We start from the raw sequence: 13258 nt of genomic DNA, 5'->3' as shown, positions 1-13258 counted from the left end.
TATGTTGAAAATTGATATTTTTTATTTTAAATTCAAACTATTTATTTGATAATTTAGTCAGAAGTCACAATTTAAAAGTACCCTCTTCCAAATAAAAAAAAAAATTCAAGTATTTTTTGAAATTTTTCTGAATTATAAAAAAAATTGGTTACATTGTTCGTTGCAAATTTATCTTTTGTTTTTACTTAAAAGATCTACTAGTCGCAGTTAAAATTTAAATTCTTTTTTTCTTAAAATTAATCTCTTTTTGAAAATGTAACTACTTTTTTTTATTTTTAGTTGAATATTTATGATTTTTTCAGCTATTAGAAAATGTAAACGTGCGTTTTACTATTTCCAACTTAGAAATAAATCCATAATAATATAGTCATAAATAAAGGTTTTGATTAAATTTAAAATATTTTAAGTCTTCATTATTTAATTTTTATCTCATTTAATTTAAAGTTTCTTAATTTAGAAAAATAATAATGATTTAATATTTAGCAATATTTCACTGTTCATTTAAAACGAGTAAATTGAAATCAAATATTTAAAAGAAAACAACTTGAAACTGCATTTTTTTACATAGAAAGTTTTGAATCTTTAGATTTACGAACATTTTTTATTCTTTTAAAGTCTCTCACAATTCTTAAAAAAATTCTAAATTTTTTGTTTGAAATCTGCAAAAGTCTACATTTTATTTTTAATTCGGCTGTAAGAAATTTGAAATTATTTCAAGTTCTAAATTTAATTCGAATCTTTTTAAAACTTCTAAATATCTCTTAAAATTACTCTAATATTTTTACAAATAATAAGTGTTCTATTGTTATTCATAAATTCAAGTTTTTTTTTAATTTGCAGGATTTTCTAAAAATTCTAGAAAAAATTCAATTGATTTTGAAATATATTTAAAAGTTTCGAAAAAAGTTCTAAAATTATTTTGAATTTGGAAAAATTTAAAACCTTTTCTAGATTACTCAAGATTTTAAAATAAAATTTTAAAACTTTTAAAGGATGCGTAGACTATTTAAAATAAAAATAATTCAACTTCTGATTTAAGAACTGTTAAGTTTAAAAAGTTATTTTTCAATTTTTAATGTGTCTAGCTTAAAATTACTTAAAATAATATAAATTTTTAAAATGTAACTACTTTTTTCTATTTTTGGTTGAAAATTTATCTTTTTCAAATGAAAATTAAACTCTTTGGTCGAAAATCGATATTTTTTATTTAAAATTCAAATTATTTGTTTAAAAATTGATTTACTGTGTGAAAAATTTATATATTTTTTTTTTTTTGTAGAAAATTAATCTCTATGATTAAAATTTCATCTTTTTGGTCCATTCGAGTTGAAGATTCATCATTTTAGTTGAAAATTCACCAGTTTGGTAGACAATCATTTTGTCCAACATAAAATTTGACTCTTACATTTTTCGTTGAATTTTAATTTTTTCTAGTTAAAAATTCAACAATTGGGCTGAATTTTTTTTAAAATTAAAGATTCACTTATTTTGTTGGAAAGTCAATTTTGTTTTCGGTAAAGAAATAAAATTTCCCTTGGAACAGGGAATTCTTTACACGGAACGGGATTTTTGGTAAAGAATTATATTTTTTTTACGCTTGATTACGAATTATTTTTGTACTAATTAAAAATTCAACTACTTGGTTAAACATTAAACTCTTTAGTTAAAAATTTTTTTATGATTTATAATTTTAATTAAAAATTAATCTCTGGCTGAAATTGTAACTACTTTTTTAAAAATCAGTTTTTTGAACTAAAAATTTAACTATTCCAGTAGACAACTTAACTATTTTTTGAAAATCTATTTTTACTTTTTGGCTAAGAATTAGAATTTTAACAGAAAAATTAACCATTCTTTTTATAGTTGAAAATTTATATTTTTTGGATTTAAATTCAACTATTTGTTCGAAATTTGATATTTTTATTCAGAAATTAAAGTAATTCTTTGAAAATGTATCTACTAGTTTGTGAAAAATTCACCTTTTTTGTATAAAATTGATCCTTTCTTGTTCAAAAATCAACAATTTGGATGAAAATTTTTCTTCTTTTAAATAAAAATTAAATTATTTCGTTGAAAATCCACATATTTGGTTAAAAAATCGATTTTTTTGTGTGTAGAAAATTATCTTTTTCTTTGCAAATTAATCATCTTTAAAAAAAAATGTTTATTTAAAAATTCAAGTATTCAAGTTAAGTATTTATCATTTCAGTTTAAAAATCTACTTTTTAAGTTGGAAATAATTATCTCTTTCGTAAAAAAAAAAAAATTTTTTACTAGAAGATGCAACATTTTAATTAAAAATTAATTTCTTTGAAAAATAAGATATTTGTTAGAAAACTTGTTCTTTCTTTGCATTGAAAGGAATTTTTCTATCGAAGATTTAACTATTTTTCTGAAAATTCAATTTTGTTTGTTAGGAATTAAATTTTTAACGGGAAATTGAACTATTCAATTTTTTGTTGAAATTTTACCTTTTTTGGATGAAAATTCATCTATTTGGTTGAAAATTGATTTTTTTTATTTGATAATTTATGTAGGTATAAAACTCAGCTATTCAGCGTGAAGATTCATTATTTTATGTAAAAATTTATCAATTTGGTTTAAATTTAATTTGTTTTCAACTGAAAATTTAACGGTTTCACTTTCGGTTGAAAATTTACATTTTCTAGTTCAAAATTTAACCATTTGGATGTAAATTTGCCTTTTTTTATATAAAATTCACGTATTTTGTTTCAAAAAACGACTTTTTTTGGTAGAAAATGATTTTTTTTCTTCGAAAGTTAATCTCATTGTTTAAAAACTCTTATTTTTCGTTGAAAATTCAAGCATTCCAGTTAAATATTCATTTTAGCATTCATTTCTCGACTAAAAATTTAATTATTTAATATTTGGTCGAAAAATGATGTTTTTCAGTTAAAAGTTGATATTTTCTGGTAGAAATAAAATTTCTTTGTTGAAAATTCATCAGTTATGTTGAAAATTGAACCATTTTCTTGAAAATTAGTTACTTTTAGTTGAAAATTATTATTATTATTTTTTTAATTCGAAGTTTAACTGTTCCATTTCTTGTTCAAAATTGATATTTTTAGTCCAAAATTTAAGTATTTGTTTCAAAATTCATTTAATTTGATATTTTTTACTCTGTTTTGTTAAAGGATGTTTAGAATAAACGTCCTGATTTTAAACAAATTTTTGTGTTTAGCAGCAAGTATGAATGTTTCTTTTAAAGTTGACCTTGACCGGGATATGACCGGGAATTTGAAATCGTCCGCCGAATCACGACCATATTACTGTTTAAGTAAAAAAATATTGGTCTCCTTTTTACAGTTCGTGAGGTCAACTGACAGTGAAAAGAGGGCGAGGCTTCTGCAGTTCGTCACTGGAACTTGTCGTGTTCCTGTTGGAGGATTTGCGGAATTAATGGGTAAATATTTTTGTTTTCTAATTTTCTACTGTGTCTTGCTGTATAATGCGCCGATGACTTCTGCGCAACTAATATATGCGCCGATGAGTTCTGCGCAATTTATGTATGCGCCGATGAGTTCTGCGCAACTAATATATGCGCCGATGAGTTCTGCGCAACTAATATATGCGCGGATGAGTTCTGCGCACGTAATGTATGCGCCGAAGTGTTTTTTACATCTTCTGCCTGCGCAGAAGTGTCCTCACGGTTCGGCTGACTTAATTCTAAATGAAAGTTGAATATTTATGCAATTTTTTTGGTTAATTACAATGTTTTCTCTGAGAAGGTATAGGAAACGTTGGACCTTTTGTTTCAATATATTTTCTTATTGATTCTGATTTCTGTCTTCGATTAAAATTAAAATAATCGACAAGAATAAAAATAATCGGTCGGGTCCTTTTTGGAAATAGTTTATTTTAGTCATGAGTTAGCATTTATAATTTTTTTTTTAATTCCATAAAGTATTTAACTTTTATTTATATTTGATTCAGCTTTATTTAGATTTATGGTTGGCAAATCTAATGTAATTTTTTTAATTCTTTAACCACAGGGAGCAATGGACCGCAGAGATTTTGTATAGAAAAAGTAGGAAAGGACACTTGGCTGCCACGGTCACACACGTGTTTTAACAGACTAGATTTGCCACCCTACAAAAGTTACGACCAGATGGTTGAGAAGCTTAATTACGCTATCGAAGAAACCGAGGGTTTCGGACAGGAGTGATTTCTCTTGGTAATTATAACAAAATAATTAGTTAAAGTGGGGGTTGCGCCCCTAAAAAAAAGGCTTTCGTGGCCTATCAAGTTTCCCCTACTTTCCCCTCTTCATCCCTTACGAAACCCTAAAATACGGTGAAATAACAGTGAATTTATTTTTTTTTTTACCAGAAATTTTACACATTTTTCGAAAAGGAAAATCTGTCCGTTTCAACAGTTTTTAAGATAATAATTAGTTGAATTTTTACCTTTTTAATTCTGATATCATTCAGTTTACAATGCGTTATTCAAAAATCTTTTAATTACAAATTTTCCGTTTTGATTTTTAATTTTTAAGCGTACATATTCCATTTAAAGAATTTTCAAATGCAGTTTTATATACTTAAAAACTTATTAGCAGCATTTTAAATCTACAATTTTGAATAAAAAAACCTTTTTAGTCATCTTTTCCCTGAACGAAGCTTGAACCTAATGATCGAATTTTCAAACAAAAAAGATTAAATTTTAATCAGGAAGAGTTGCATTTTCAAACATAATCTTAAATTTTTAATTTGAAAAATGAATATTTTACAAAAAATGAGGATTTTTTTCTCCAAAAATACAAGTGTTTAATAAATCAGTTGAAATTTTGATTCGAAAATATTACTTTTTAAGAAAATAGTTGAATTTAGATTAATTATAAAATAAAAATTTTTTTTTTCAAATAAAGATAATTAGCTTTCGATAAAAAATGATCAATTTTTAATCAAAGAAGATGACTTTTAAACAAAACAGTTACATTTTCAACCAAATAGTAGAATTTTCAGCCAAAAGTGGATATTTTTTTAGCAAATAGTTGAATTTTCCACCCAAAAATACGATTTTTAAAGCAAAAGAGAAGTTTAAATCGAAAAGTATCAATTTTTGACAACAAAATATGACTTTTTAAAAAAATAGATGAATTCAGATTAATTTTAAAAAAGAAATATAATATTTTTTTTGTTTTTGATAAAAAGAACGAACTTTCAATTAAAATCGATTTTTTGAACCAAGAGGTTAATTTTAAACAAAAAAAGGTGACTTTTTAAGAACCTCCTTCCATTTTCAATAAAATAAATAAACTTTCAAACAATTTGTAGAATTTGGAACTAAACACCAAAAATATAATAGTAGACTTTTCAATAAAAATTATTAACTTTCAAATATAAAAGGCGAATTTTCAACAAAAAAATATGAATTTTCTACAAAAGTATAAATTTTTGACCAAAAACGATGACTTTTTCAAAAAAATCGTTAAATTTTCACAAAAAGTATATTTTTTAAGTAAAAGAGATTATTTATTAAACAAAAATACAATAATAGACTTTTCAAATAAAAAAAAATAAAATAATTTTCAATCAAAAAAGATGAATGTTCAACCAAAAAAATGTGAATTTTCAATGTAAAAAAATGAATTTTCTGCCAAACAATATAATTTTTCGTCCGAAAACGATTACTTTTTAAAAAAAGACTATAATTTTCAATAAAATAGTTAAATCTTTAGCTAAATAGTAGAATTTGTAACCAAAAAGTAGAATTTTGAACCAAAAAAAATTATTCTTTAAAAATTCCACTCCTTGGTTGAAAGTTGAACGAATTTTTTCAAATTTCATTTTTTTTTTCGTTGAAGATTCATAATTTTAGTTGAAAGTTCGTTTTTTTCTTAGTTTAAAAAATTAAATTAAACATTCTTTTTGTTGTAAACAAGTTTTTTAAAACCACAAATTCAAATATTTTGTTAAAAAAGTCAACTGATTAATTGTAAATTAAATTTTTTATTGTTATTTTATGTTCTTGTTTTTAAAATTAAATTTTTTGATAGAGAGTTAGGCTTTTTGGCTTGAAATTTTAACAAATTGATATAAAATTAAACTGTTTTGTAGAAAATTCGTTTTTGTTTTAATTGAAAATTAATTTTTATCAGTAGAAATTCATCTGCTTAATTTTTTGGTTAAAAATTGAACTTTTATGATTTAAAAATGCAGACTATCAATCTTTTTTGTTTGAAAAATCAAAAATTTGGTAACGGATTTAACTATGTTGTAAACAATTAAATGGTTTTGTAAAAAAATAGTTTTTATTTATGTTTTTATTGAAAATAAAATTAGTCATCTATTTTAGAAAAAAATGTCACCTATTCACATAAAAACTATTTTCAATTTTAAAATAACATGAAAATTTTAGAAACCTTTTGGAAATATCATTTTTAAATAAAATTGTCGAATTAAAAAAAAAAACTTTAAATCAACTAATACGAATTTTAACCAAAAAAGACGAATTTTGAAAAAAAAATACGCAAAATTTTAACCTAATAATTAAATTTTCTATTAAACTGTTGAATTTTCAAGTCAGAAGTACGAATTTTTTTACAAAAAAAAAGTTAATTTACAATCGAAACAAATTAATTTTTTACCAGTTAGATGATTTTTAAACGAAAAAGTTTCAACATCTGCAGAAAAAAGTGAATTTTCTATAAAAAATATTGTTAGTCAAAAAAGAAAAAAAAGTGATAACAAATTGTCTAATTTTAAAGGCAAAAAGACGAATTTTGTAAAAATGAATTCAATTTTGAATCAAGTAATAAGATTTATACCAAAAAAGATAAATTTTTAATAAAATACATCATTTTTCTACTGGATAGTTCAATTTTCTACTAATTTTCAGCAAAAAAAGTTTCTTTAAACCGAAAGGAATTAATTATTAAGAAAGTTGTTTTTTTTTTAACCAAAAAGGTTAAATTTTTACAGAAAGAGATGAATTTTCAACCAAAAGAAATTTGTTAAAAAAGAAAAAAAATTGCAATTAAATTGTTGATTTCTCAAACAAAAAGAGGAATTTCGAAAAAAACAGTATATAGCATTTAACTAAAAAGTATGACTTTTTAACAAAATTGTTGAATTTTTAACGAATGAATTCAATTTTGAATAATACATAAGATTTTTAAGCCAAAAATGTAAATTCTTTACTAAAAATTTAATAATAGAAATTTCAACTGAAAAGAATGAAATTAGAACCCAAAGTTATTATTTAATTGGTTTTTTTATTAATGTACCGTGTGAAAAATTCTCCTTTTTTGTAAAAAATGAAGCTTTATGGTTGAAAATTCACATATTTTGTTAAAAATCGATTTCTTTGGTAGAAAATTATCTTTTTCTTTGCAAGTTTATCTTCTCGATTAAACATTCGTATTTTTTGTTAAAAATTCAAGCATTGCAATTAAATATTTATCATAATTTGAAAATTAATCTTCGTGAATAAAAGTTCATCTTTTTGGTTGAAAAATAAAGTGTTCCAGTTAAATATTTATAATTTTAGTTGAAATTTTATCTTTCTGGTTATTTGAAAATTCATCACTTTTGTTGAAAATTGAACTTTTTTTTTTGAAAATCCGTGTTTTTTTTCGTGAAACAAATGAATTTTTTAACAGAAAATTGAAATATTCCATTTTTAATCGTAAATTGATCTTTTCTAGTTCGAAATTCAATAACTTGGAGAAAAATTCGCCTTTTTTTAAATTTAAAATTCACGTATTTTGTTATCTTTTTCTCTAAAAGTTAATTTTCTGGTTTAAGAATTCTTATTTTCGGTTAAATATTCAAGTATTCTAGTTAAATATTAAGCATTTTGGTTGAAAATTCGTATTTTTTTATCTATAATTTATTTCAGTTAAAGATTTATAGTTTAATTTGAAAATTTATAAGTTTGTTTGAAAATTGAACTATTTTGTTGAAAATCCGTATTTTTTGGTAAAAATATATTTTTTCAACCGAAAGTTTAACTATTCCATTTTTTGTAAAAAAAATGTATATGTTTTAGTGGAAACTTTGAGTATTTGTTTCAAAATTTATGTATTTTCTTGAGAAAAATGTATTTTTTTTTTGTAGAAAATGAATATTTTTATTTGATTAATCAAAGAGGAAAAATTCCGGTTATTTCCCGGTTTGCAAAAAATTTTCACGGCCAATGAAATTAAAAATATTAAACTATATTCTAAATATTTTTCCATATAAAGTAATAAACAATAAACAACAAATTAAAGCATTCAAAGTGGAACACTTGAATTCCAAACTTTTAAAATTGAAATTTAAAAGTTTTTCAATTTAAAAATTGAGTATTCGAATGCTCAAAAATTTACACCTATCAAATGGAATTATTTTTATTTTAAATAGTCTAGGCATCCTTTAAAAGCTTCAAAACTTTATTTCAAAATCTTTAGAAATCTTGAAGTGGTTTTAAATTTTTCCAAATTCAAAATAAGTTTGGATTTTTTTTCTGAACTTTTAAATATATTTCAAAATTGGGATGAATTTTTTCTATAACTTTTAGAAAATCCTACAAATTTAAAAAAAAAATCGAATTTATAAATAACAATAGAACGCTTATTATTTGTAAAAATATTAAAGTAATTTTAAGAGATATTTAGAAGTTTTAAAAAGATTCGAATTAAATTTAGAACTTGAAATAATTTTAAATACTTACAGCCAAATTTAAAATAAAGTGTACATTTTTGCAGATTTCAAACAAAAAATTTAGAATTTTTTTAATAATTCTGAAAGAGTTCGATAGAATAAAAAATTTTCTTAAGATTCTTAGGAAAATTGAAAATGATTTTTCACTTTAAAAATTATTGTAATAGAAAGTTTCAAGTTTCTTTTTGAAAAATTAATTTTTTTGTTTAAAAATTCATCTTTTTGGTTGAAAATTGAAAGTATTTTTCAAAAATATTTATAATATTAGTTGAAAATTCATCTTTTTGGTTTATAATTGAACTATTCCAGTTGTTGATTCATCATTTTATTTGAAAATTTCGGTTAAAAATTTAAGTATTCTAGTTAAATATTCAGCGTTTTAGTTTTAAATTCGTATTTTTTATTTATAATCTAATTATTTCAGTTGAAGTTTTATAATTTTATTTGAAAATTCATCGCTTTGGTTGAGAAATTAATTATTTTTTTGAAAATTCGTATTTTTTGTTGTTAAAAATTAATTTTTTTCAGCTGTAAGTTGTTACTTATTCCATTTTTTTTAATGTATATGTTTTAGTGGAAACTTTGAGTATTTGTTTCAAAATTTATGTATTTTGTTGAAAAATTGTATTTTTTGGTAGAAAATTAATTTTTTTATTTGAAAATTAATCTTCGTGAATAAAAATGCATCTTTTTGGTTTAAAATTGAACTATCCCAGTTGAAGATTCATAATTTTAATAAAAAAATTCATCACTTTGGTTGAAAATTGAATTATTTTTTTTAAATCCTTGTTTTTTTGTGAGAAAAATTAATTTTTTGACTGAAAATTGAACTATTCCATTTTTAATTGTAAGTTGATATTTTCTCGTTCAAAATTCAAGTGGTCCAGTTAAATATTCATAATTTTAGTTGAAATTTGATCTTTTTTATTTATAATTCAACTATTCCAGTTGAAGATTCATTGTTTTATTTAAAAATTCATCAATTTGGTTGAAAATTCGTGTTTTTTTGTGTAAGAAAAATTAATTTTTTAACAGAAAATTGAACTATTCCATTTTTAGTTGTAAATTGATCTTTTATAGTTGAAAATTCAACAAATTGGGTATAAATTTGTCCTTTTTTAATTGAAACTTCAACTATTTTGTTGAAAATTTACGTATTTTGTTATGATTTCTTACAAAGTTAATCTTCTTGTTAAAAAATGCATCTTTTTGATTGAAAATTCAAATGTTTCAGTTAAATATTCATAATTTTAATTAATATTTGATCATTTTGGTTTATAATTGAACTCTTCCAGTTGAAGATTCATAATTTTATTTGAAAACTGATCACTTTGGTTGAAAATTTGTGTTTTTTTTTCGTGAGAAAAATGAATTTTTTAACTGAAAATTCAACTATTCCATTTTTAGTTGTAAATTGATATTTTCTAGTTCAAAATTCAACAAATCAGGTAAAAATTCGTCTTTTCTTTATTGAAAATTCAACTATTTCATTGAAAATTCACGTATTTTGTTATTTCTTCGAAAGTTAATTTTCTTTTTGAAAAATACACCTTTTTGGTTGGAAAATCAAGTTTCCAGTTAAATATTCATTATTTTAGTTGAAATTTGATTTTTTTATTTATAATTCAACTATGCCAGTTGAAGATTCATAATTTTATTTAAAAATTCACCACTTTGGTTGAAAATTCGTGTTTTTTTGTGTGAGAAAAATTAATTTTTTAACAGAAAATTGAACTATTCCATTTTTAGTTGTAAATTGATCTTTTCTTGTTCAAAATTCAACAAATGTGGTAAAAAAATGGTCTTTTTTTATTGAAACTTCAACTATTTCGTTTAACATTCACGTATTTTGTTATGATTTCTTCTAAAGTTAATCTTCATGATAAAAAATTCATCTTTTTGATTGAAAATTCAAGTGTTCATAATTTTAATTCAAAAAATGAGCGTTTTGGTTTATAATTGAACTATTTCAGTTGAAGATTCATAATTTTATTAAAAAATGCATCACTTTGGTTGAAAATTGAACTATTTTTTTTAATCCTTGTTTTTTTTGTGAGAAAAATTAATTTTTTAACCGAAAATTGAACTATTCTATTTTTCGTTGTAAATTGATATTTTCTAGTTCAAAATTCAACAAACCGGGTAAAAATTCGTCTTTTCTTTATTGAAAATTCAACTATTTCATTGAAAATTCACGTATTTTTTTATTTCTTAGAAAGTTAATCTTCTTTTTGAAAAATTCATCTTTTTTGTTGAAAAATCAAGTGTTCCAGTTAAATATTCATAATTTTAGTTGAAATTTGATATTTTTGGTTTAAAATTGAACTATTCCAGTTGAAGATCCATAATTTTATTAAAAAATTCATCACTGGTTGAAAATTCGTGTCTTTTTGTGTGAAAAAAATTATTTTTTTAACAGAAAATTAAACTATTCCATTTTTAGTTGTAAATTAATCTTTTCTAGTTCAAAATTCAACAAATGTGGTAACAAAATGATCTTTTTTGATTGAAACTTCAACTATTTTGTTGAAAATTCACGTATTTTTTATGATTTCTTCGAAAGTTAATCTTCTTGTTAAAAAATGCATCTTTTTTATATAAAATTCAAGTGTTCCAATTAAATATTCATAATTTTAGATGAAATTTGATTTTTTTTATTTATAATTCAACTATTCCAGTTGAATATTCATAATTTTGTTATAAAATTCATCACTTTATTTGAAAAATCAACTATTTTCTTGAAATATGAATATTTTACTTTTAGATAACAGGAAGAATTAAAAATAGAATAATTTCAACATTTTGATTTCCCCTCAAAAATAATTTTCTCAAATGTCACATTATCACTAACAAAATTGCTGAATAATTTATTTTTTTTTTCTTTCAGATACACAACGTACTGATTATTTGAAAGCCAAACTCCCTAAAAAATCTGTACAAATAGAAATCACATGACTGTCGTTAATAATAACTGTATACAAATAGGGTATCTATCTAATGTTTCTAGTGCGAAATTTTTAGGTGTGCCGGAAACGTATAGCACTGTTTGATAGAAAGAGGCTTTTATGTGATTGAATCGTTGAGTAGATCCTTCTTATAAAGAAATTCTTTAAGTTATAAAGAAAAACAAATATCGCGAATGGTTCGATTGTGTGAAAGTCCTTCCAAGTTTTCTGTGAGAGATGTTACTTAATATCACGAATCTTTGAAAGTGAGCTCCGCCTTTCAGAACTTTATTTTTCGCGAGATAATAATCTTCCCCTAGAGCGATTTTAATCTCTCGAAATTCGAAATGTGACTCCAGAGATGGATGGACTAAATTGTTGCTGATTTCAAATAGAGGAAATCTTCCAAAAGTTGATAATAATTAATTAAAAATACTAAAGTACTTTGGAAAATTGATGATTATCGAATCGAGGGAGATTTTCTCTATAGGTTGATATTTTTTTGTAATACATAATTGAGTCTCTTTGTAAAATTCCTCACGATATGAGTATTGTATATAATGAAATTATGTGACTCGTATTTATCAAGGGACGATTTTATGTACTGTCTGGAACAGTTTTCAAAGACAAGATTGTATATTTAAGATTCTTTGAAAAACTATTTTTAATACTTCTTTCTAGATTCTCTCCTCTTTCGAAACTGTATTCTTTTTTTCAGTTTCGTTTTTTTTTTCGGATTCTATGCTCATTCTTATACTCTTAGGAAATATTTCCGCCTTCGAAGAATCTTAAAAAACACAATCGTTTTTATTGAACTTCGTGGAAGTGGTAATTTTATTTCAATGATTTACGAAGTTTTGTCACCTGCTAGTACCTGTACAGTAACAGTAATTGCAACAATTTTATGAACAGGCAAGACTAGAGAGATGAAGAGGGTGTTTAAAAAAATCAGGGTGTCGGGAAAATCGGGATTTTTATACAGATATCGGGATTCTTTTGTCGAACTTAATTAATATGAAAATTAAAAATGATTTCATATATTTTATTATTCTAGTTTTGACCCGGAACAGGGAATTTTTAAAAATAATTATAATTCTGAGTTGGGAAAAGATATTTTTGTTAAGAATTATAGTTTCTACTTTGGGACAAGGAGTTTTAGTACAAAAATATAATTTTTAAAATTACAATTTACGCCAAGAATTATAATTTCGATTTTGAAAAGCAGGGAATTTTCTAAAAAATCGCAATTCTGAGATATAACCGGGAATTTACGTAGAGAATTATAATTATTATTTGAGGTTCATTTTAGAACAGGAAATTTCAAATTTGGACATTTGAAATTTCGTTAAGAATCATAATTTTACTTTGAACAGGGACTTTTAGAAAAGTATTTTCTTTTTACAATTTAAAAAAAAGGTGTTACTCTATTTCCAAATTGTAATAGATTTGGTAAATGAATATAATTTTGACTTGGAACAGGCAATTTTGAACATTTGATTAATTTCAATTTGGAATAAAGAATTTTAATTTGGAGATATAACTGGGAATTTCAGTAAAGAATTATAATTTTTATTTTAGGTTTAGTTTAGAACAGGAAATTTCAAATTTCGTTAAGACTCATAATTCTACTTTAAGCAAGAAATTTTG

General features: G+C 22.8%; 1 protein-coding gene across 1 annotated transcript in view; it reads left to right on the top strand.

The window, feature by feature from the left end:
* LOC117182254 (E3 ubiquitin-protein ligase Su(dx)) overlaps window positions 1-13103 on the top strand; it is a 55919-nt gene extending 42816 nt beyond the window's left edge. Inside the window, exons 8-10 of the mRNA XM_033375362.1 lie at window positions 3328-3424; window positions 4014-4195; window positions 11554-13103. Coding sequence (XP_033231253.1) covers window positions 3328-3424; window positions 4014-4186 — 270 coding nt within the window. The 3' untranslated portion in view covers window positions 4187-4195; window positions 11554-13103. The remainder of the gene's footprint in view (window positions 1-3327; window positions 3425-4013; window positions 4196-11553) is intronic.
* Window positions 13104-13258: the final 155 nt, after the last annotated feature.

The sequence above is a fragment of the Belonocnema kinseyi genome, chromosome 10 (assembly GCF_010883055.1).
Source record: "Belonocnema kinseyi isolate 2016_QV_RU_SX_M_011 chromosome 10, B_treatae_v1, whole genome shotgun sequence".
Lineage (NCBI taxonomy): Eukaryota > Metazoa > Arthropoda > Insecta > Hymenoptera > Cynipidae > Belonocnema > Belonocnema kinseyi.
The sequence above is the reverse complement of the archived record's forward strand: the minus strand, read 5'-3'. Positions and strand labels throughout refer to the sequence as shown.